At 44.1% G+C, this 23691-nt stretch overlaps 3 protein-coding genes across 7 annotated transcripts in view; 2 read left to right on the top strand and 1 right to left on the bottom strand.

The window, feature by feature from the left end:
• Positions 1–15922, top strand: part of sh3rf1 (SH3 domain containing ring finger 1) — a 28516-nt gene extending 12594 nt beyond the window's left edge. Inside the window, exons 3-12 of the mRNA XM_084548023.1 lie at positions 3455–3730; positions 4302–4397; positions 5909–6214; positions 8570–8686; positions 10280–10407; positions 11174–11344; positions 11803–12086; positions 12171–12490; positions 12888–13252; positions 13419–15922. Of these exons, the coding sequence (XP_084404149.1) occupies positions 3455–3730; positions 4302–4397; positions 5909–6214; positions 8570–8686; positions 10280–10407; positions 11174–11344; positions 11803–12086; positions 12171–12490; positions 12888–13252; positions 13419–13587 (2232 nt within the window). The 3' untranslated portion in view covers positions 13588–15922. The remainder of the gene's footprint in view (positions 1–3454; positions 3731–4301; positions 4398–5908; positions 6215–8569; positions 8687–10279; positions 10408–11173; positions 11345–11802; positions 12087–12170; positions 12491–12887; positions 13253–13418) is intronic.
• A 1692-nt stretch (positions 15923–17614) lies between these two features.
• cbr4 (carbonyl reductase 4) lies at positions 17615–20521 on the top strand. Its single transcript, XM_084547864.1, has 6 exons — positions 17615–17785; positions 18125–18271; positions 19176–19296; positions 19405–19541; positions 20099–20233; positions 20338–20521. Exons 2-6 carry the CDS (start codon positions 18127–18129, stop codon positions 20514–20516), a joined length of 717 nt encoding a protein of 238 aa, XP_084403990.1. The 5' UTR covers positions 17615–17785; positions 18125–18126; the 3' UTR covers positions 20517–20521.
• Positions 20522–21157: 636 nt separating this feature from the next.
• Positions 21158–23691, bottom strand: part of palld (palladin, cytoskeletal associated protein) — a gene marked incomplete at its 3' end in the record, with an annotated part of 36091 nt that continues 33557 nt past the window's right edge. For 4 of the 5 annotated variants that reach the window (XM_084547858.1, XM_084547860.1, XM_084547859.1 and 1 more), the window contains 3 exons: positions 23507–23672; positions 23245–23378; positions 22976–23136 (listed from right to left, as the gene is read on the bottom strand). In XM_084547858.1, coding sequence (XP_084403984.1) covers positions 22976–23136; positions 23245–23378; positions 23507–23672 — 461 coding nt within the window. Of the gene's footprint in view, positions 23137–23244; positions 23379–23506; positions 23673–23691 lie in introns of all 5 variants that reach the window. The other variant, XM_084547862.1, reaches the window with a different exon arrangement.

Raw genomic sequence — 23691 nt, 5'->3', positions numbered from 1 at the left:
GGGGGTAAAGGTTTCCGTCTACTGTGGTTATAGACACAACCCTTGAACTGCTGACGGAGCAAAAGTTACCTGTATCCTTCACGTAGTAGCTGTAAAGACAAGCTGTGGTACAGGGGAAGCAAAGTTATTTCACATGGTGTTTGATTCTTTGCAGATTTATAGTTGTTGTTTTGTTGAGCTGGTTGAATGAAGAGGTTGTTGAGACTGTGTTTAACAGTCCTACCAAAGGCCTATTTTTGCTTTTAAAATATCTCTTTCAAGCATGGCATGTGCAAAGGCAAGCTGTTAGCCCAATTATCCCCATTTGACCTAGTCTTACCTCTGTAGCACCGCTTGCATGCATGCATTGTGTTTTTACGCCCGTCTGCTCACTGGTTGTTGACATTTGGCTGAGCTGGAGAGAAGAACACTTGGGTAATTCAGTTATAATCCACTGCTGTACAAGAGAACACTCTAACAGTTAAATCCCTTTAGCACACAGGACTAATTGCATTATCTGCAATACAGGAGTAATTGATCACACCACCTGATGCTCTGCACATTGGCCCTTGTCCCTCTCGCTTTTTGTTTATCCGTCTGTACCTCTCTTATACACATACGCAAATTAGTTACCAGCTTTTACACTCAATTCAAGATGTAACAGTGAAAGTGGAAAGCAATTTAATAATGTTTATCTTGATTATCCTGAATAAATGTTTCAGTTAAAACCAAATGACTGCTTGGTTTGTCCTGTGATAGCTAACAGCTACAACAACATAAACAACTTAAAACTGTGGTCTAATCAGGTTGTGAAAGCAGCTGCCTGGTGCAGACTACTTATTTAACTGTTGTGTCTGATTGCTCAAAATACTCACTTTATGTGTTTCACCAAATCGTTGTGCCATCTTAGTTGATAACATGCACATACAGTCCAGTCAGTTTGAGAAATGTTAGCTTGCAGATTCAACTGTGTTTTCATTTTGTCGGCTGTGGTTTATTGTACTGTTGAATTGAAAGTTTTTATTATTTTTACAATGACATTTTTGCTTGATTCAATGCAGTTTAACAGCACCACAAAATACATCTTCCATAATGATCATACAGTTGAATTACCACCTTCCTGATGCTGTTTCAACATAAACTGAACATTATTGCCTTCATGAATCTAAGAACCATAAGCCTATTGTGGCCCGGAGCATGCCTTTTGGTCCACATTATACTACGGGGTTGAAGTGGGATGTTGCTGCTGTGAGTAATCCTGTATTATAAATCTTTAAAGAGGCTAGACATCATTAGATGTTGCCTGCATACTCTCATTAGAGTAGAAACAGTCTGATACAACAGCCCGACGGTGGCTTATGCTGCTGTATAATTACTCCAACAACTTTCACTGCAGATGTTGAGAACAATCAGAGAGGTGGAGTGAAGACAAAAAAAAACATGCTTGCCAAAAAGAAATTGGTGTCTTTTCACGTGGCTCTCAGAACAGAGATTTTTTTCCAGTACGAGATTTATCCACAGATATACACTGTTGGAGTCTCATCCTGGCCCTGGGGAAGGGTTAAAAGCAATAAAGGCAGCAACTGTGTGCACTTGTGTGTTTATGTATGTGTGTGTTTGTGACGTTTTTATAGCATTCATGCGGTAGAAACACTTTGGCTCTCTTCTGTTTTTTTCCCTATTAGAAGCACAGCTTCCTGTGTTCTCCAGGGGGTGTGGTTAGGACTGATGGTGCTTTTTTTTTTACGAAGGGTCCACTGCAGACACAACAGCACTGTCTCCATGGATGCATACCGGATATTACCCCCTCCCCAGACATCACTGACCCCCAGTTTTAGTCTATTTTATACAGCCTGTCCTACTCAAGAGGCCCTTACAGTCAGTCTCTTGAGTGTCCTTCCCTCTACAGTGAAATATACAAATGTAACTTTGCTGGCAACCTCTCTTTTATGGTGCATAACAGAGAGATCAAAAACCAGCTGAGAAAGCAGTAAGAGTGTGGGAAAAAACATTAATAGTGAAACTGACTAGTAGTAGTGAAGAGGACATATTGTTTTGGTACCGTAGTTTGTACATGCAGTTTGTTTACTGTCACATTTGATAACACCATCAATCTTTCCATGTGTAAAAATCAGTGCTGACTTTGGACACAGTGCTGCTACCAAAGGTTTTATTAGGTCTTGGCCTTGATGTGCAAACAAGTGCTTACAAAAGTCACAACTTTAAGTATTTCATATTGTAATTAGATCCCATTGGTTTTGTGTAGCTTGAACCTGTCCTGTCATTTAAAACAAAAATGGCAGAGCTTCCACTTTCATTTGCATTTTCATCATGAAACGCCCTGCCAGGCCTGGGTGGGCTCAAAAGCCCTGTTTTCCCCTGAAAGGAGGCCCAGTTCCAGTGCAGTGTGCAGGGGGCTGTAGTTTCCCTCCTCCTCTTTCTCTCTCACCCACAGGCTAGACCAGCAGAGCCAGAGACCGATTGGCTCTGTGCTTCAGGCTGTGTGATTCTCTGCAGCAGGGTAATGTCACCCTGGCTCACCATCACGGCTCATTCTGTACTTTTATTCTCCTCTGAGCCTTTAAACGGTTCATTAGCCTTTAACAAGACTGCAGAGCCTGCTTCAAAACTCTAGCTGTAACCCCTCTTTCCCCGGCTCACGTTCTCTCTCTGCCAGTATCTACTCGGGTTCAGCATTTTATCCTGAGCACAGTGTTGAGTGTGCAGTTTCAGAGCTCAGACCCAGTCAGATAGTGGTGTTTGTGATTCTGATCACTGCATAGGGTGTATAACAGAAGTGGGATAAATGGCAGGGGGTTGTTTGGACTGAAGCCTTCCTCATGGACACCCAGACTGAATAGAGAACATTGATGCTCCTCTATCCTGCTACTCCCCCTTACTTGCTGTCCTTCTCTCCCCGGATTGCCATTCACTGAATGAACCTTTCAAGACTCTGGGCTAGCAGGCTGAGATACAAGGCTTTCCTCTGCGAGATAAAGGGGCAGGGCCTTGGCCTGTCTAAAGCGTTCAGTCAGATACTAACTACCAGCCAGGATCACACGACGCTGATGTTTGCAAAAGCTTTTGTTGTTTATATGGTAAACATTTACTTGTTGCGTTTCCTTATGGAGACCGATTGATTCTTACCACTGTTTTGAATTTTGATTGCAACAAGTCTTATATGGACTTTTATCAAGGCTGTTACTGTGTCTCTTTGAGTGTTATTTTGCACATGTTCCATTCCCTTGCAGCTAACGCAAAATACATTTTCAATTGGGTCCTATAGTCTTGATGGAAGCCTTTGTTCCAGTTTCACAATATATACCAAAGCTAGCTGAACATGATGACCAGATTACAGTTTGTATCTAATACATCTAGAACTGGGACACAGTGCACATCTTGGCTTTCATTCTTGCCATCTCTGTTTCTTAACCTTCTTAACCTCCCTGTCTTGGTCCTCACTCTCCGTCTTTAGGGTGTTCCCCAGCTACCGTGTGCCAAGGCGCTGTACAACTATGATGGCAAGGAACCAGGAGACCTCAAGTTCAACAAGGGGGACATTATTATCCTGCGCCGGCAAGTGGATGAGAACTGGTACCATGGGGAGATGGGTGGAGTCCACGGCTTTTTCCCCACCAACTTTGTCCAGGTCATTAAGCCGCTGCCGCAGCCGCCCCCTCAGTGCAAAGCTCTCTATGACTTTGAGCTCAAAGACAAAGAGGCGGACAAGGACTGCTTGCCGTTCTCCAAGGTGAGACGCAGTAACACTGCAACGCCTACACTTTTGCCACATGGTCAGTGTAGTAAAATAAAAATACCTCTCATTACGGTGACACTCTGTCTTCTAAGCATTCATTTTCACAAGTTATGTGTGTGTGTGTGTGTGTGTTAGAATGTCCTCGTGTTAGCTGAAACGCCCAGAGAAAATGTTTAGATTTCCAGCCAGGCTTCTTGATGAACAGCTGTAATTAGGCTGGAGAGAATGAATGCCATATACAGCAAAGCAGGGCTTGACTACAATAATTAAGCGGTTATGTCTACCCAGCTGTTGGGTCATACTTTGATGTTTTTGTATTCTGTCATCAATTTATATGCCACATGAGCAAAAACAGAAACGGGCTTACTAAGTAGTTTTTTAAATACAATGCCGTGCCTTCGACTCCTGTGTTTTTACTCTTGGGCATGTTCGGTTTAATAAAACATTGCCCCCCTCATTATTTCTGCTCAGTCTCGGTTCCTCAAGAATGAGCAGCACTCTTTAGCTGGCACTATCCTTAATTGGGTGTTACCTCTTACGTTGTCCTTTCTGTCTTGAATTTTAGGATGATATCCTGACTGTGATCCGCAGAGTAGATGAAAACTGGGCAGAGGGAATGCTGGGAGATAAAATTGGAATTTTTCCCATCTCATATGTGGAGGTAAGAAAACTAAAGTCACTATAGTAATGGGCAGAGCAAGTGTCTCACCAATGTTCCAATTTTTTTTTTTTTTTCGTATACATCTCACAAAGTGTGAATGATACTTCTCTTCCTTTTGAATTGCTGATATGTTAAATAGAACCGCTAAACATGTCTTTGAGGATTTAGGCAGTCACAGTCTTTAAGCAGGTCTCACTTAAAAGCTTAAGGTATAACCTGGACAGAATTCAGCAAACCTTTGCTCTTCAAAGATCGTTTTATCTTAATAAGTATCAATGATGATGTGCGTGTTATTGCTATCAATAATAGAAACAAGCAGGAAAAAAAAATATGTTAAAAAATGTGTGGTATGAGAATAGTGTTTCGGAATATCTTGAAACATAGCAGAAGTGTGTCGAGGTCTGTCTGTGGGAGAGCATTTCTTTCAGAGCAGTTCACTTTTATCATATTCGTACGTGTTCAGTCCTTTTATAACTGAGTGAGGCTTTTGCACAGACCGAATGCAGACAGTTTCCAACGCTGTGCATCATTTTGTTTTTTTCCACAGCAAAAAACACAGTAGCAGAAAGCGTTCAGGTTTTTACAAACAAACGCAGTACCATCACACATATAGCACAACAGCAAATGTTCTTTTGGTTTTGCATAACCAGTGAATATCTAGGTCAGAGCGTTGCCATTGCCTTAGGTGCTTCTGTATAGTCATCTGCAATTGCTGTGAAGTAGGTTTTTAAATCAATGAGGTGAAGGGCCCTCACCTGCTATTTTGGTCTTAATCCTGCATCTATGTGCTGACATGTCAGTGATGAACCTGCACAGGCTCTCTGCAGGATTGGAGCGAAACGCTTAGCTTTTATGTCCTAAGTAAAAGGAGCGGCTTGGGGCAATGTGTGACAGCAACTAAGAGCACCTTGTGATTAACTGAAACCTTTTTAGTGTTTCTTCTTTGATTTTCACAGTCAATCACATATTATGATGCCCGAAAGGGTTACAAAGTTGTTTTAGAAGCACCGACTCCCTCAGACTTATGCCATGTCTGCACTGAAACGTTGTGTGAGTAGCACCTCAGAAGAGCAGCAGCAGCTCCACCTGGGAGACATTCAGGCACAGTTTTAAGCTGTGGGCCTCCCATGCTTTGGATGTTCTTGGAGCCGCTGTACTTACATGTATAAAATACAAGAAATAGACTTTGCTGGTGAATAAAATATGAGCTGTTGCTGCCTGTGTAGGCTGCTTAAAATGGAAGCATATCCGTTGAGTTACACACACGAGATTGGCTCTGTGTAGACATGCTGTAATATGTCCAACATCAAGACTTGTCTTCAAGTAGTCTTCTGCTCACCATCTCCGCTGACTAGATAACGACAGAGGTCAAACATTACAATCAACTTCTTTGTAGACAGTGACGGGTTTCATGATCATTATAATACCTCTACCATCACCATTACTTCATCTCTATCTCTTATTTGCACCTCCTCTTGTCATTACCCCCTGTCTCTCTTCCTCTCTCGTAGTTCAATTTGGCAGCTCGTCAGCTTATAGAGTTGGACAAGCCGTCAGACTCCAGCGGAGACTCTGGTGAGGGGGCCTCATCGGGGCCCCAGAGCAATGGTGCCCAGCGGGCAGGGGAGAAGAAGAACAGCAAAAAACGACATTCCTTCACCTCTCTCACCATGTCACACAAACCCGCACTAGCTCCTCCCCCCCAGCGCCACTCCATGGAGATTAGTGGTCCAGTCCTCATCAGCTCCAGCAACCCCACAGCTGCTGCCCGAATCGGAGAGATCAGTGGGGGACTTTCCTGCAGCGCACCTTCACAGGTGAGATTCTTCACAGCAAGGCAGAGGATGAAGGAGAGCTGCTGGTGCATTACAGGTCCCTACCCTTCCTTGAAGTAGTGCTGACTAAAACAGAAAGTGTGTGCTGACTAAAAAAGAAAGCCATTTGTAAAAGAGAACATTACAAATGGGCGCAGTTTAGTCGTTTATAGATGCTGCATTTACCCTAACGTTTTTGTTTTCCGTGATTTAGAGCAGTGTGTAGAAGGACGTGGCCCTTAAACACACAACAGTGAACAGCATCATTTGTGGTGATCTTTAGTCCAGTGTTTTAGTTCAGATAATGCCCTTAACCAGCTGACTCGTTAGGTTCCTGTTTAGGACATGGTGTACAATCATACATTTGGAAAACAGAGTCCAGCTCCACTTTGTATTATGTTTTTTACAGCATGTTTGCTGCTTTTCAGAGGTTCCTGTCTCCTCCTGTCAGCAATTAGGCTGACTTCCCTTTTCCCTGTCATATCAAACAGGCCATTGCTCCATCCAAGCGTTTGAAATCATGGATGCGTGACTCCACTCATCCACAAAAACGACTCCAGCTTAACCCTCAAGGTTTCTACACCAGTTCCGACATGACAACAACTCACAGCTGCTTTGTGGTTTCCAGTCGCTTGATATTGAGCTTTGACTTGATGCTAGACAGACATGCAGATAAACAAGACCAGTGTGTTGTTGATTTATCTTTGTTTGTGTCCTGTTGTGACTCAAACTATGTGCACCTAATAATTAGTCAACTGTCTATGAAGTTTAACCAAAATTATGTTTTTTAATTTAGAACTGTTAAATAGTAATTAATTCGTCCTTCGCCGTTTGTTAATGACTCTAGAGAGAATCCAATTTGTCTTACCAGATGTTTGAGATCAAATGTTTCTCTGAGAATTACTCTTAGTATTTGTGTTCCATATTAACACATCATCTCTTTTTGGGGGCTGATGGTTTGGGAGTATTTTCTTTCATTTCATACCATATACACTGACATCTGCACTGATTTCCAGGGTCTGGAAGGTCACGGCTAACTCTATTAATGTCTGCCTTGTTGTATAGTTTCTTTCTCTTGAACATACTTTCTATGTTGTCGGGTTACTGCAGACTTTCTGAATTGCTGCGTTCCAAAACCCCCTATTAAGCTCAATCATTAATCTTTCATCCACGCTGTGTGTTTATGTGCTTCTGTGGGAGGGAGACAAGGAGAGTGCTTGTCTACGTTAAAGTGGATCTTATGGACCTTCTGTCATAATTTAAAACTAAAAGCTTTTCATGTAAATGTGATTTATGTACCATCAAAGACTTCTATCCATGCAGAAGGCGTAATATTTGTTTTTAATGACAACAGACATTTCCCACTAGTCATTATCAGGGTATTCCTAGAATAAAAGAAACCTGTATTCGCTCCTGGAAAGTGATCCTCCCAAGTGACAGAAGGGCTAACAATATGTTTGATTTACAGATGTTTAATAAAAACACAATAGGAAGACACTCCAGGTGCTGTTTGCACAGCCTCTTTTGTCTCATCCTTCTCCATAACCTCTTCTCTTCTTCTCTCCTTCCAACTCTGACAAAAAAAACAACAACAGAGGTAAGCCCTAGTTGCCTAGAGGGCTGAGTGGTGTGTCTTGGAAAAGAACTTGCTGTTTCCCAGTGTACAATACAAGGAACAATTGTCAAGGAAAAAAAAAAAAAACATACTTTCTTTCCCAATTTTAAACCTTTTTTTCCTTTAGCGCAACATACTCCCCCCCCTACTTATTTATTTCACATAGACATTTTCCTTACAGTGTCACTTCTGAGCACACTGTGTCATTTCAGTCGTCCTGCTTACTGAAAGGTTCACCTTAGGAGGCCGTTCTGTCTGGAGCAGTCATCCATGGAGAGAGTCTGCAGGCTACAGGGAGATATTGTGTGTCCAACAGTGTGGCCTTGTTACCAGGACACCATCATGACTCACGTGCATGACTGGTTGGGGAAGCCACCTCTTTTTAAATGCCCAATGAAACGTCCTGCTGTGCTGTCACCTGACTTCCATTGGCCAGTCGGAGCATCTGGTCAACATTGTGGTTATGACCAGGACAGGAAGCCACATGTGTGCTTGCTCTGTTCAGTGAGAGTCATTTACACACAATGTGACAGTAGAGTACTCTTCCACGTGTGGTACTTAAAACGCTATAGGTTACTGATGCATGGTGCTCATACATCATGTCCTTGTAGTGTCCAGTTAGTCAGAATGATATGGATCGCGCACACACACTGGTTATTGGAGCGCATGTCTACGCATTAAGTGTCCACTACGTACGATTAATTATGGTGTTTAATGGTCCACTTTTTCCTTTTTGTTGACAGGTACATATTTGCACAACTGGACTAATTGTGACCCCACCTCCTAGTAGTCCTGTTACTACAGCAACGGTCTTCACATTTCCCTCAGAGACAAGCTACACCATGCCTGTGGTAGGTGGAGTAGGATGTATAAAACACACTATTAACGCCAACAAAAAACAACTGAAGTTTTACTTGGTACTATGCACACGTCCTACTGTGACCAAAGAAAATGCATCTTTCTGTTCAACTGAAGTTTTTTTTTTAGTAACGTCATTTGTTAGCATCTAGTTAATGCACTTGAAATTTTATTCTAAATGCCAGGGATGCATGTGTTGAATATATGTGCATAAAGTGGATACACAGAAAAGTGGGAAATAACAGAATAATCACCTTCTAATGGTAGAACGAGAGATGTTTAGAGGAGTAGGTCTTACTTGTTCTGCACTTGAATTTGAAACTGTGTTATCTAATCTAGATTAGATGTGAAATAATATACAGTACAGCCCTGTCTATTATTCCACAAATTGTAAACAAATTCAAAAAGACACGCAGAGGAATCCTGTAAGCAACACAATTAGCACACGTTCGTGCAGACGAAAGAAGTTCAGTACAATTAAAAGTGTCAAGAAATCCCTGCAGCCCACACAAAACAGCACGCACACTTCCTGTCTGTCTATGTGTATGCTCTGGCATGTGGAGTTTTTGAATGAGCAGGAATGTGTACACAAAAGGTTGAGCTCTCCGCTTCACTTGGGAACCCTACATGATGTTTTTGTACAGATGATTTCTCTAGCCCACAGGCAACCTAATTATCTCAGCTCAAGCGTCAGCAGCGAACCGAAACTCACATCAGCACTCGCACATACACATAGGCCTATACACATACCACAGGGCTGTCTGAGTGCCACTCTCCTCCCCCAGTGTGTCATGGAAGCTATTACTCTGCTGCTCAGAGCTGCCAGCGTTGAGCTGTGGAAGACTCATTTTGCTCCTAGGTATAGGAGTTGTCTTCACCATCATAATAAAACACACAGATTTCATTTGGGTGTTTAGTTTTTTTACAGTTTATACAAAAAAAGGAAAATGTGTATAGCTTTACATTGTTTTCAAGTGCTTTATGATGGCATAGCAGGTTGGTGACTCACATTTTAGTCCTGTAATCCTAGAAGTACAAAATGCACCCAAAGAAAATCTTCTAAAAGCACACTGTGATCTTTAGCCTCCTTTGGCCTTACAGATGTTCGGCAAGGGAAAACAAGTGAGTCAAGATGATTTGAAGATGATGGCTGGTTTGAGGCTTGCTCTGAAGTGTGCCTACAGACATGTTTTTCATTTCATATGGTCCCAATTAAATACTGCAATGGATTTAACATCTAGAAATGTGGTCTCCTAGCAACAAACAAACAAGCAGAATAGGGGATTGAACGACGGAAAGGGGAAGCCGGGGACGAGACTACGGTATCTGCCAAACCACTCTCCCCTAGTGTCTGAAAACCGGAGGGAATAACCCAGATGACAGATGATCTGTCTGATTCTTTCTTTGTTGCTAATAAACAAACTGGTTTCTCTGCTCATGAAACGTTCTACTTTGTTTTTTTGCGGCTTGTGTTACTTTTTTGCTTTTGTCTCTCTGTACTCTCTGTACTTGGAGGAAACAAGTTTATGAATTGTAGTGAAATTGTAATTAAGTGTTGGTCCTGTCTAACCACTAATAAGACTGTTCTCTTACAGGATGCTCTCCCACCACCCCCACCTCCTCCCCCACAGTCCTCTGTCGGTGGAGCAGCGTATTCACTGGCTGCTGGACAGAGACCCTCCCCCAGCATAAGCGACCAAAGTGGGAGACAAAGACCCACAGTGTGAGTTATAAAAACAGTCCCACACAAAAATATGCAGTCGTCTTAAATGTGCAGTGAAATGTCACAAGCGGTTTATGCTCTGATGGCCCAGGGCCTTAAAGCACATGCTCAGTTCAGAATGAGGAAATCCTCGCCTGTCTGCCACCCCCACCCCCGTCCCCAGCTGTCAGTGGGAGCCTGCAGAGTGTGAGCTTGTGCACAGGTGAAAGGGTCAAAACCTGTGGGTGACACTCTCCTGGGTCCTATTGGCAGATCCTCTGTGTCACCCCTGACTTTTTACCCCCTCACCTTTACCCTCATTACTCCCCCTTGACAACCCTCACACCTGATAAGAATTAGATCCACCGATGCCGGCTCTGTTGCCGTCGTCTGGTGCTGCCAGGGCATGCTTGTCAGAATGAGGCATTTATATTGCCTTCCCTCGACAACACTGAAATCAGACTGAAAAAATCCCAGCTGGGTTTGCAATCTTCTTGGCTGTTGTCCGATGCCCATTCGTACTCTACTGCAGAGTGGTAGTATAGTTTTGTTCTCCATTGCTGATTTTCTCTGGGTCAGAGGGCGCCGTCTCTGCTGCAGGGTCTCAAAGGAGATGATGACAGATGTACAGCTAGAGAGCGGGATCAAATCCAGAACAAATGGCGTGCTGTACAAAACTGCCTTCAGTGAGGGAGAGAATCAAGTGAGCTGTGTCTGTGTGTGTGTGCGTGCGTGCCTTCGCTTCTGTTAAATGTCTCGTCTTTGTGTACTGTTTATTTTTATCTAGCTATGTGGCAATGTTCCCCTACACTCCCCGTAAAGAGGATGAGCTGGAGCTGAGGAAGGGAGAGATGTTTCTAGTGCTGGAACGCTGTCAGGATGGCTGGTTCAAGGGCACCTCCATGCACACTGGCAAGATTGGAGTCTTCCCTGGGAACTACATGAGCCCAGTCAGCAGGTCGGTCATTAATTCACTGACAGCCAGCATAGTGAACACTCTGCCACACTTGCACGTGTTTGTTTCTCATACATTTATGTGTTAATACATTTTTTTTGCAGTTCATTGATTAGGTCCTGCCTGCACATTTACTGATATTTTATGTGAATACTTCCAAGTAACATACTGGTCACTTTCCAACTTTGCAAAGAATTTCCAGAAAGAGCAGCTTTTGATTCCTTCCAGAAATAGGGAACGAATTTATTTTCTTTGGTTCAGTCTTTAGAATCTGAGAACCGTGCTGTACAACAAAAATATAAAACTTATTTAAAGTTATCGAGTCCTCTTTATGGTGGATTTAACTGCAAATCTTGTTATTGTCACAGTTTGTTAGGAGCAGAAAACCTCCCGTATTGGTTTAAAGTGGGTAGTGTGTTGCCCTGTTAACTGAGAGACCTCTTCACATCCTGTCCCCTCAGGACGGCGTCTGGGAGCAGCCAGCCCAAAGTGCCCATTAGTTTGTGCACGCAGGCTGGCAGAGGAGTCACCATCGTCAGCCCCTCTTCTGCTCCCCTCGGGGCCATCACTCCAGGTCCTGATTTACACAAACCCCTCACTGTGTGCTCCAGCACTGTACCGGCCAGCTCCCAACCTGCAGCTGTGGTAACAACATCCCAGACAGCCACAGGCCAGCAGCCAAAAGTCCCATTGCATGTTAGCTCCCAGATGACTGTAAATCAGGCTCGCAATGCAGTCAGGACAGGTAATTTCAGTAGGGTGAAAATGTTTACGGGATGTTGCCTCATGAAATGAATTTAAATGCCTGAAATTGTTGTCTCATTTGCAGCTGCATGTCACAGTCAGGACAGGCCCACCGCAGCAGTGACACCCATCCAGTCTGCAGCAGCCGTGGCCTATCTCCCTCACTTTGCAGTGTGCACGCAGCCCTCCTCCAGTCCAGCCCAAGCCTGTAACCGGGTTGGTGTGGCAATGGGCTGCGCCGCTGCCTCTTTGACCCCACCCAATGTCAGCGCTGCATCTTTGGATGGTGATGCTTTGAGGTCTGTGTCTGTCCTCGCCGTGCCCGTCGGCCCTGGCAACAGCTCTGCTCTCAATCCCATGTCTAACAGTACAGCTCTCGCCTGCCGACTGGACAAGGATATGAAGGTTAGATATGTCAAAAATTCTTATGATGGCCTGTCTATCCAGTGACCTGTCACTGTGTGCATTCTTAGTAGATTCTTGGATGTTTTACCGTTATGGAAAATGTGTCTTCTTGTCCACCAGATGATTGAAATGCCTCGGACTGTCTTATTTAAATGCTAATCACAAAGACAGGATTCATTTTCTTTAATCTGGCCTTTGTTAAGTTTCTTCACAAACAGCAGCCTTGTTTTTCTAACATATCTGTAAAAATAGGACTTCTTCCTACCACAGTTGTATGCGTCAGTAGTAGTAGAAGCAAACGTTTGCAGTCACTAAAATATACAGCACCTGTCTGTGGTTTGTAAAAACAACCTCAGGGGTTGAGGCAGATGTCTTAAAAAACTATGCTGTCTTTCAGAGAGAAAAGAAAAGTCTTCTGAAGCTGTTGTCCTCCAATAAGAAGAAGTCTCGTCCCTCACCCCCCTCCTCCCCCACCCTCGAGGCGGAACAGGCTGCTATTGGAGAGGTGCTACATGGTGCTGTGGGTCCCGACACCTCCCCTCCCTCTGGCTCAGTCAGCAGCCTGGAGCCCGAAACTGCTGCTGTTGCTTCTGCCTCATCATCCTCCTCCTCCTCCTCCTCCTCCTCTTCCTCAGTCCCAGAATCCTCCCATCGGAAGAGCAGCCCCCTTGATGGCTGTGCTCCTATCGCTCCTCCTCCCCGCCAGCCGTGCTCCTCTCTTTTATCGCAACAGCATGACGCACGTCCCATCATATGTGAGAGGTACGCTGATGTAGATCTACAGTTTCCTAGTATTGTTTCAGGCCGTCCCGCTTGTCCGTCCTGTTCATAGAAAGTGTAACGCTATATCACGGGTATCCTGACTTATCAGCTGTCATTGTTGCAGTGTGTATCAGTCGCTCACTGTGCCTCTGGCTGTCCTCCCCAGGTACAGAGTGGTGGTATCATATCCTCCCCAGAGCGAGGCTGAGCTGGAACTTAAGGAGGGCGACATTGTGTTTGTTCATAGGAAGAGGGAAGACGGCTGGTTCAAAGGCACACTGCAGAGGAACGGCAGGACCGGACTGTTCCCTGGCAGCTTTGTGGACAGCATCTAGAGCACACACTACAGTGAACAACATCATTATGACCCAGATGACCGCTGCTGGCCTCGTTACAGTGTTCCAAGAGTTGCCGGGACAGGACCATCTTAAAGACTTCCTGGAAAAGAACACTAGTGGCACATGAGACAGAGCTGCAGAGAAAACGGTTATCAATGAAAGCACAGTGGACAGAGTTAGAGGAGAGCACACTACTCATGAACTTTTTTTTTTCTTTTTTTTGTTGTTGGCTATTTATATCTTTCAGCTGTTAAATATGTGTGCCTTGTACTGTTCCTCACTTTATTGTACATAAGGACACAAATATGAATTAGTCCTAAAACAACCAATATGAACTGTTGATATCAATATGTTACACATTTTAACTTATTTCATAGATTGACCTTTTTGTAGTGCCACATATTACGGGGTTAAGTAAAGCACATGCCTTATTTTGCCGCAGCAGTTATACTTTTCTCTGCTACACTGCTGATAATAGTTTTACTATTATTTCTACCTGTCAGCAGATAGGAGATAGAGTATCAGATGGAACGGACCAGAACAAATCACTTGTGCTGCATAGTAGGAAAAAAAAGATACTTCCCCATCTCCAAAGGCATTACCTGTAGTAGAGGATCCTGAGAGAGATCTGCTGTATTGCACATTCAAGTACTCGAGTAGCTACGAGTCACAGCTTTGTTAACACTACACGTGACAAAAATACTCGCAGGCCTCCATTTTTTTTCCTCACGGAGGGTGCAGTGTTGCGGTCTGTTACCTGCATTGATCAAATATTTGCATGCGATTAGCAAAGCCATCAGCAGGAGACAAAGTGGCGAGGAAAGTGTCGCGGTGATGTTCGGCTACTCCTTTTTAATATAAGACAGACACACTCCATAACGGACTTTGCAGTCAAATATTGCTTACTTTGTACCTTCTTTATATTTACTGACCAGAATAGCTGCTCTCCTAACGCCTCGGCAAAGGCCAAACCAAGACAGAGCTCCGCATCACAAGAGCTACTTAACATTTCAGTAATTGATTCTATTAGGTGTATATTTATGGTTTGTTACACATTTCCCAGAAGCTGACCCCTGCTGCTGGTACAAAGTGACCTGACGCAGTAACCCCTCAGCGGGCTCTCTGTTTTGTTTTTGTTTGTTTTTTTTTCTTTTTGACACTATAACTCATTCCTAATGTGACTTGTGGCAATAAAAACACTGCTAGCTAAAGCACAGAATGTTTGCCTAAAGTAGCATATTATTGTATCACTCCACAGGAAGAGAGGTGTGTAGTGTAGCTCTATTCAATCTCAAATTTTTATTGAAATCAATCACTTTGAGCCCTTGATTATTATATTTTTGTGTGGGTATGTGTTTTAATTTTTTTGTTTTTTTTACTGTTAAATGTTGTACTGACTTGAATTACTGTAATATTTCTTTGTGGTTGGAGGGGATTTGGTCTTAGTGTTGGTGCAGTCTTAGAATGAATATTTGGGAAAATAAAATTTGGGCTTTTTTCCAAAATACTTCGCAAAAAAAAACAAGGAACCCCTTCAATGGCTGATGTAATGTGACTTATCCACCTGAGCTGAGGTCTGTGGGTGTAATAAAACGCATTAGAGTCGAGGCAATCACTTTGAGAATGAATTTACTGGATCCAGCGTTTGAAGTGCGTGTTTTTAAGTTGTTAATCGAGGGGGACCACTGTGTAACTGACTGCTGGAATATGTTGTAGTTTGTCTGAAATTTGGAGAGAGTGTGAAAAAAAAGATGGTACAAATCACTGTTAGGGCCTTTTTTCTTTTTGTCTTTCTGAATTGGTACTTGCGTAGAATTAACCCTGACGTTGCTTTGTTGTCTTGGCGACCACCACACCAACCTCAGGCTCTCTGCTAAAATGCTTCCTCTCGAGTGTCTTCTCATTTCACTGGTAAGCCTTTAACACACACTCACCAGACTTACTCCGACACGGACGCACACATTTATACCGAAGTATGCACTATCACACCATCTCTAATCATACTGTCCATATTTCTCATGCATATGCTGCACAGATTCAGACTCAACACAAAGCATTTCTTAAAAATAACTATCTGAACACATGGCAACTTAAAGTTCTCCTGATCCAGCTTAACAGATGTTCTACATGCCAAGGTGACTTACTTGATTTTAAAACATTATTTTTTTGTTTGTTTTGTCTGTAGTTAATCTGTTTTATGTCTGAAAATGGTGAAACTGAAATCAACCCATTTGGCACAAGTGTACTATGTGAAAAATATTCTGAAGTATTTGAGGGAATCGCACATTTTGTAAAAATCTATATAACAATAAAAGCTAAAGGTTTCCATAAAGGTTTTACGGTAATGTGGTGTCCTGTTATTCTCATGCAGCCAGGGCAGAACTGTCCAAGCATGAAGACGGTCCGAAACACGAAGCGATGTTGACAGGACTGAGCTCCCCGTTCCAAGGACGGCTGGCATTAAACCTAAAAATGCACATGCTCTGTGGTCGTTTGAAAGAATGTGAACATACGATAACGGCAGCAAAGAGACGGTAGTTTCTAATTAAAACGTATTTAGGGGTAAGTCACGGTGCACGCGGTCATCAGTGCTTCCAGAAATAAAAGGTCCTCGCTGCAGAGGAGCTTCTCCGTTGACTTACCGCAGAGCAGGGAGAGGTGAGCCTTCCCAGAGCGTTCAGCTGGGAAATGCTGACAGGAACTGACAAGCACCCAGAGAGGTCATTGTGCTGCATGCTGTTCCCTGCAGAGGATGTGTTACCATGGAAATAAGTTATTCTGATATAGGAGAACGAGACAATACAGAGCAAGAATGATAAAAAAACAGCCTTTTGCAAAGGGCATATACATTATTGTGTCAGACTTTATCTCATCTGTTTGGCATTATTTGACGGCTTGGCTTGTTTTTGCGTTGGTAGATGATTTGCTAGATTTGTTGCTGCCTGACGGCGCAGGGTGTGTGTGTTTAAGTGTAGGAGAGGCTATGTGTACAGAGGTGTATGGGAAATATTCATAGCTGTGAGAGTTCAGGAGCTGAGCCTCAAGGTCAAGAATTCTTGATAATGTTTAAGCGCGAGGCGTGTGAGCCATTTCAAATGACTCCAGCGAAAGGAGTGCTGGTCAAGCCCTTCTTGAACCCTTCACTGCGCTTGGTAAACACACTTGGGTCACGTGTCAGGCCTCGCTTGGTCAGATTTTCTACGCAGTGACAGTCCAGGTGCACGTGTGCAATGTGTGTAGAAGACACGGCTGCTTCCAAAAATACCCTGAAAAAAAAATAATAAATAGCTCCAGGTAAACGGAAAGGTTTATCTCGGAAGAGGGAAATAATAAAGCGTTCAGGAAGCTGCTCTGAATACAAACACAGTCCCATTTCTCTGTCTGACACCACAACACCGTTACTATTAATGAACACTCTGGTAAAGGATCCTACGCTGCTTGTTTTGGCTGCATGTGTCTGCTGTGCCGTGGGAATGATTCACGGGGCTACTCAGGCTGTGAATGTGATTTAACCTCAGCAAATCAAGCTGGCAGAAAGTGTCAGTCTGATGGACTGTCCAGGTGCAGGCCAAGGCCACCCACTCACCGCATTACTCATTTTTTTATGCACCGGTGACAGTTTTCTCTAGCTTCTCCTGATGAAATATGTTTCCGCGGGGAACAATGATGCACGGAGCATGAATGAGAAGAATTAAGAAATCAGTGTTAGTTCAGCGTGCAGCAAAGGGCCCCTCTGGTCTGTATGGGTCGATACAGATTGCCTTAAAGGTAACTGGGTAAATTAGAGGTAAATGTAATTATTCCTGTGGAATATGTATATTCTGACAGGTTATTGTAAAGATTTGGCTCAATATGGAACAACTTGTAGGAATATCATGATTCAAATAAATAAATAAATCAGACAAACTCATTGTTATTATTTATATTGTGTATTAACCATGTTAAAGCTGTTCAGAGGCTTTCACAATAACTAAAACCAAAGACACAAGCCTTGATCGTAAACTATCCAGTTCACTCCTGCAGCGTCTCCACTGCGCCATCTACCGACCACTGACGAGCAACGCAACAACACTGACAACAAACATGGCGGCCTCCATGAGCACCCTCTCCCCTTACATTCCCTCTTTACTCGGCCAATAAACACACTTGTACACGAACAAGTATCGTGTGACGGAGCATAGACATCGAAAATAAGGTAAACTTTATTATTAAACAGCAGCTTTTTAGCTGTAAAACTGCTGTTTTGTTTTAAGTCACCCCAAAATAGTATCAAGGGTGGCAGCTATCATCGTGACCTCACCATTTTTCTTTACTAGACTAACAATTAACTTGTTAAATTTTGCTTAAACTAACTAATGCTGGAGTTAGATACGGAGCTATATTAAATCTGTATATATGCACAGCTACGAGCCATGTATTTCTTTTAAATTTACCCTACGAGTGCAAGTTTATTGTACACTATTTTTGAACATTGAATTGCACCTGGTTGAATTTTATCTTCATCGTTTTGTCTTCGCTGTGTCCTCCCCTCCAGTCATGTCCAGGCTGGCCGTGGTGTGTGGCGGCTCCAGAGGCATCGGGAAGGCTGTGTCCCGCCTGCTGGCAGAGAGAGGCTGCAGGTTGGCTGTCGTCTCCAGGAACGAAGCTGCTGCCCGGGACACAGTGGCATCTCTGCACGGAGGTAAGGTACTATGCAGCCCCATAACGTGCAAATGTCTCTCATACGGTGGGTCACCTAGTGTCATGTAATCTTATTTGGATCATGTATATACCGATCAGCCATAACATTAAAACCAAGACATGTAGCACCCACCTAGACCAGACCAGGCACCCCCACCCCATAGCAATGACACTCCTTGATCCCAGCAGCCATCCCCAGCAGGATGCAGCCTGACACAGACACACACACAAAAACGGTTAAGGAACTACTAAAAAAAAACATGAGAAACAGCACAAAGTGTTCACTAGATCCTAAACTGATCAAGTATCTGTGGGATGATCCACAGAGGCCCCTCCCCTCAACCCATAGGACCCAAATGCCCCCACTAACAACATTGTGTTGCCACAGGACACCCTCAGAAGGACCATGTCCATGTCTCTGATGAGTCACAACTGTTTTAGAGGCACAAAGGAGACCTACACAATATTAGGAAGGTGGTCATGTTATGCCTGATCAGTGTATATCCTGCCTGTATCCTTTATCCAGGTGCATACATTTATCAGCTTGCTTCTGCTGCTCTCTTCTCCTCCTCTCCTCTTTTCTCCCTCTCTTTCTGTTTCTTTCCTCCATCAACTTATTTCTTCCTCTGGGTTCTGTAAAGCGTCTTGAGACAGTTTGGATTGTTATTGACGCTATACAAACAAAATTGAAGCATGATAAGACATGATCTCTACAAATAATTATCTTTCTGACTCCTGACCCAAGCAAAAAGACACTATGTTTTTAAATACTAATCAGATCTGTGGCCGACAGTGTGTCCCCAGTGGAATTAACTACCAGGACCTGTAGATGTTGTGATAATATGTTGGTATTATTCTCACAGACCTGGTGTGTGTGTCTGTGTGTGTGTGTGTGTCCTGTCTAGATGACCACGTGGCTTTCAGCTGCGACGTCTCTAAAGAGCAGGAGGTGCAGAAAACCTTTGAATCGATCCAGAAGACCTGTGGAAACATCTCTTATCTTGTGAATGCGGCTGCCATCAACAGGTGAGCGGACGCCACTCCTGATGTTTGGCTGTGTTTGCAGAAGTATTTATGGCCACAAGGGGTATGATATCATCACAGAGGAACTTATGGATATGTCTGTTTGCTCAGGGACGCTCTGTTACTGCGGATGAAACCCGAAGACATGGTGGCTCTGCTTCACACCAACCTGCTGGGCTCCATGTTGACCTGCAAGGCTGCTCTGCGCAGCATGCTGCACACACAGGGGGCAGCTATAGTTAATATAGGTACCGACAGCAGCAGTTCATAATCAGTGTTCAGTGCAGTCACTAGGTGGCAGTATACATCAGCTCCTTCTGGTAGTTTCAGCTCAGTTTTGACGTGTTACTTCAGAAGAGCACAGGGGTACCTTCTGCACATATTAATCAACAAACATCTTTTCTGAACTCACAAAACTGATTTTTAGATCGTGAAGGGTTGAGATAGATGAGATTATTTTATCATCCCTTTGTCCAAGACATTTCTGAACAGCCAAAAGTCCAGACTGCCTGTTAACCAGAGTTACAGAGTGTGTCCTAAAATCAAACCAGGATGTGAAACCATAAATGTCACCAGAATGATGAGGCTCACTGTATTTATTCTTTTTTAAAGTTTCCAGTCCTTGTGACTGAGTCGTTATCCTCTTCCAGACTCGGGATGCAGTTAATGTTCTTTCATCAAATAGAGACTAATGTGATTTATTTTATGATTTGTATTAAATTGGGTAAAAACATACCCGTGCTGCAGTTTGAAACATTTCTTTCATACCAAGCAGTTTTAATGGATTTTTGTATCTTGTTTTCAGGTTCTGTTGTGGGGATAAAAGGGAATGCTGGCCAGTGCGTCTACAGCGCCAGTAAAGCCGGCCTAGAGGGCTTCACTCGCTCCTTGGCTAAAGAAGTCGCTTCACGCAATATCAGAGTTAACCTCCTGGCTCCAGGTGCAGTACAACTCCTCTCTTCCTTATCACGTCACCTTTCTCTCTCTGTCCTTCGACATCTGCTGTGATCTTTCTTATCTCAGTGTTTGCTCTCTCTCCTCTAGGTTTCATCCGCACCGACATGACCGCAGCGCTGAGGGAGGAGGACGGAGTGCGCTCCATCCCTCTGGGGAGGTTTGGCGAGCCAGAGGAGGTAGCCCATGCTGTCCTCTTCCTTTTGGAGTCTGCCTATGTCACAGGACAGGTGCTGGTGGTGGATGGAGGGCTGCAACTGGCCATGTGAGGAGTGGCGCTGTTGCACGACTCTGGACATAGAAGCTGAAGGATCACGAAGGGACAGTTGGTTCTGTGTAACTCATGACTGTGGAGCATCGTATTAATAAAAATCATGAAGTTTTTGCACTTAACAAACCTTCAGAGCAATAGTTGAATGTTGCTTTGTAGTCACGTTAGATTCAGAGCTGGGGGAGGATTGTGTTTTTGTTTTCTGAACTGCCTTCGGAGTAAGAAAACGTTTTTCTTGCAATCGAAATACAAGACAAAGACACATCTGCCGGTGGTCCAGTGTCCTGCTGCTCTCTGACTTTCTGCTGAGTCACTTTATCCAGCCCCCAGTGGGCGTGGCCTGATGTGTGACAGTCGATCATGACTAACTCTGCTGACTCCAGTGTGTCTGGCCCGGTCCAGACATCCAGGCCCTGAGGTCCTAAATTTGATCTGTAGATTTAACGCTTTCCATGACTGTAAAAACGCCCGTTGCTGAACGTAACGCTCAGGTCTTGTTTCTCCACCACCCCCCTAGGAGACACCCCCACCCCCCCACTGCGCCCACATGCTTCCCCCTCCGCCACCCTCCCACCAGTGGCCCCCTGAGCCCACCTCCGGGGGGGGGGCCTGTTGAGGGGCCAGGCATGCTGGGCTGCAGCTGGAGGAAATTAGAGGTGGAGGTGGAGGTGGAGGGGTGTATTTTTAGCTCTGGGAATGTTTTGAGTGTCCGGTTACAGCTCTGGACCTGCAGTGTGGATGGACGGGGTTGGAGGTGACTGCCATGCTCACTGATGAGATTTGCTGGGTCCTTTCATTAAAACATGCTGTTAGCATGAACGTCATGATCACGGCTGTAAAGGGCAACACCGATTGTGCCTGTTCTCTCGCAAGCGTCCTGAACGTTGTCTTTCCTCCTGAAGGACTGAATTGCTCTACACCCCGATTAGCATTCTTAGCCAGAATGGTATTTCCACTGTGACTGATCATGTGTTTTTTGGCACTGTGGTATTGTTTTAGGAGGAGCCTGCCAGTCTATAAAAACATTTCACGCTGTCTCCGAAGAGTTTGATTTTTTATTAACTTTCATAACCTAATATAATATCAGGAGAACAATCCATATACAGGCTTTGATTGGCATAGAAATGTGTTAACACAGGAAGTGTCAGCTGATGCAAGCTCTGAACAGACATAAAAAGATGTCCCACTCCGTAAAGCGTCACAGAGGAGACAGAAATTGTAGATTGAAATATACCTTGAGTGTTTACTACCCCCTGAATACTGAAATAAGAAGCTGTGTTTTTATACATCCCGGTAAAAGTAGTTTGGCACCGTACAAGTGTCCAAAAATAACATGCAAAGAAACTGTGATTTAAGGCAGTAAATATACTTATAAAACCTCACGATACAGACAGGCTGGTTCTTATCAGTGAACAGAAGGCTGCAGATATAATTTATGCCAAGACCGACGGGAAAGTAAATCTTTAGTTTTCATACAAAAATAAAATGGATAATCTGTGACGTGTGTGACAAACCTTTCACAGCACCCTTTCTCCAGTGAGAACATTTCAAGTCACACTACTAAAAATAAACCATAGAAGAAGAAATAAATCACCAAAAAATGACCCGCTGTCGTTGCTAACGTCTTTTTGTCCGTAATCACTGCTCTGAATCCTTTCCACTACCTCACTCCACTCACATCCCTCTTGTCAACCTGCTTTATTCTTCGTCGTCGCCACATACTTCTGTTCGTTCCAACTTTCCTTAAGTTCTGCCGCCCACGCACAAACCTCATCTCTTCTAAAAAAAAACAAAAAAACAACAACAACTTACCGTTTGTAAGGCCCGGCCTTGTCCAATATCTCTAAGCTACTCTACAACCTGACAACACTGAGATTGTGTGATACTTTAGCTACAATCGGATACTGTAGATATCAGCTCTGTGCTACACTAGGCCTCATAATAAAAGTCTGTCTTCTCCTTCGTCAATGCTTTGAATCATTCGGTCTCTTCACATAGCTGGTCTTAGTGTTACTAAAAGAAACAGTATTAGCCCGTGAACTGCAAATGGCACTGCTTGAACATGCATAGTAATTTAGTATCTTTACAGAAATGAGAGGCACTTGAAGAGGCAACCCTCAGACAGAGTCAGCCATACAGTCTGTGAGCCATCCTATTTAGTCTTTTCTCATGGTAAACACTTCAGTCATACTCCAAGGTCCAGTTGATAAAATGAAACTCGGGGAAGCGATTTGATGAATGCTGTAAAGTGATGGGTTGTGTCGTTCTGTGAAAGCAGAAGAAAACCACGTCTGCACCATCTCACTCTGCCCACCGACACTTTCTGCAGTTCAGCTCAGAGGTGGTGGACAAGGTTATATTTCGGCCCCTCCTCGCTGTCTCTAAGTGTGTTTGTCAGGGGCAGCGTTCAAGGGGTTTTCTTGGGCGACGTCGCAGTCCGCCGCCTCGCCGCGGCCTCTACAGGTCGTCACTTTCCACCAGGGCCCCGGGCTGCAGCGGGCTGGAGTCGGGGAAGAAGGCCGCCTTCACGTCCAGCCCTCTCTCTGTCAGTGCGGCGTAGCGGCTGGTGGAGGGACGCACCTTCTTGGGCTTGGGGAGGTTGGGCTGCTGCCACTGGGCTGAGGAAAGAACAGAGAAGGGAAAATGTTTTAGACTGATCAAAAAAACAAAACACAACTACAGAGGAAAGATTCAATGATCAGTGTGTGTTTACAGTCTGAACTTACCATGAACATCAAGTCGTGCAGTGCTGGATACGATGCCGGCTTCGTTCTTGGCTGACACAGTGTACCAGCCAGCATCTTCTTTCGTAGCTGGTTGGATGATCATACACAGGTAGCCACAGTTGTCCTGGTGCATGCTGGGAAAGAGCATTATAAAAGGTGTTATTTAACTGTTCTGCGTTGTCCGTCTGCATAAGTGGGCAGAAGTACGCACTGAAAAGTATTTAAAAGTGCTCTTTTTTTAAATATTTTCTGTTTTAACTACCTGATTCTTTCTGTGTTGTGAGTGAATGACTCATTCTCCCTCTTCCAGAAGATTTGCGGGTAGGGCACTCCTGTGACGCGGCACTCCAGTCGCACAGGATGACCCTCTGCGACGCTTGTGTTCTGCAGCTTCTCGACGAACGAAGGGGCCTTGTGCATCTCTTTGGCTGCGGAGAGAGAGAGCGT

The sequence above is a fragment of the Chelon labrosus genome, assembly GCF_963514085.1.
Source record: "Chelon labrosus genome assembly, chromosome: 7".
Classification (NCBI taxonomy): Eukaryota; Metazoa; Chordata; class Actinopteri; order Mugiliformes; family Mugilidae; genus Chelon; species Chelon labrosus.
This window is presented reverse-complemented; position numbering and strand designations above follow the sequence as displayed.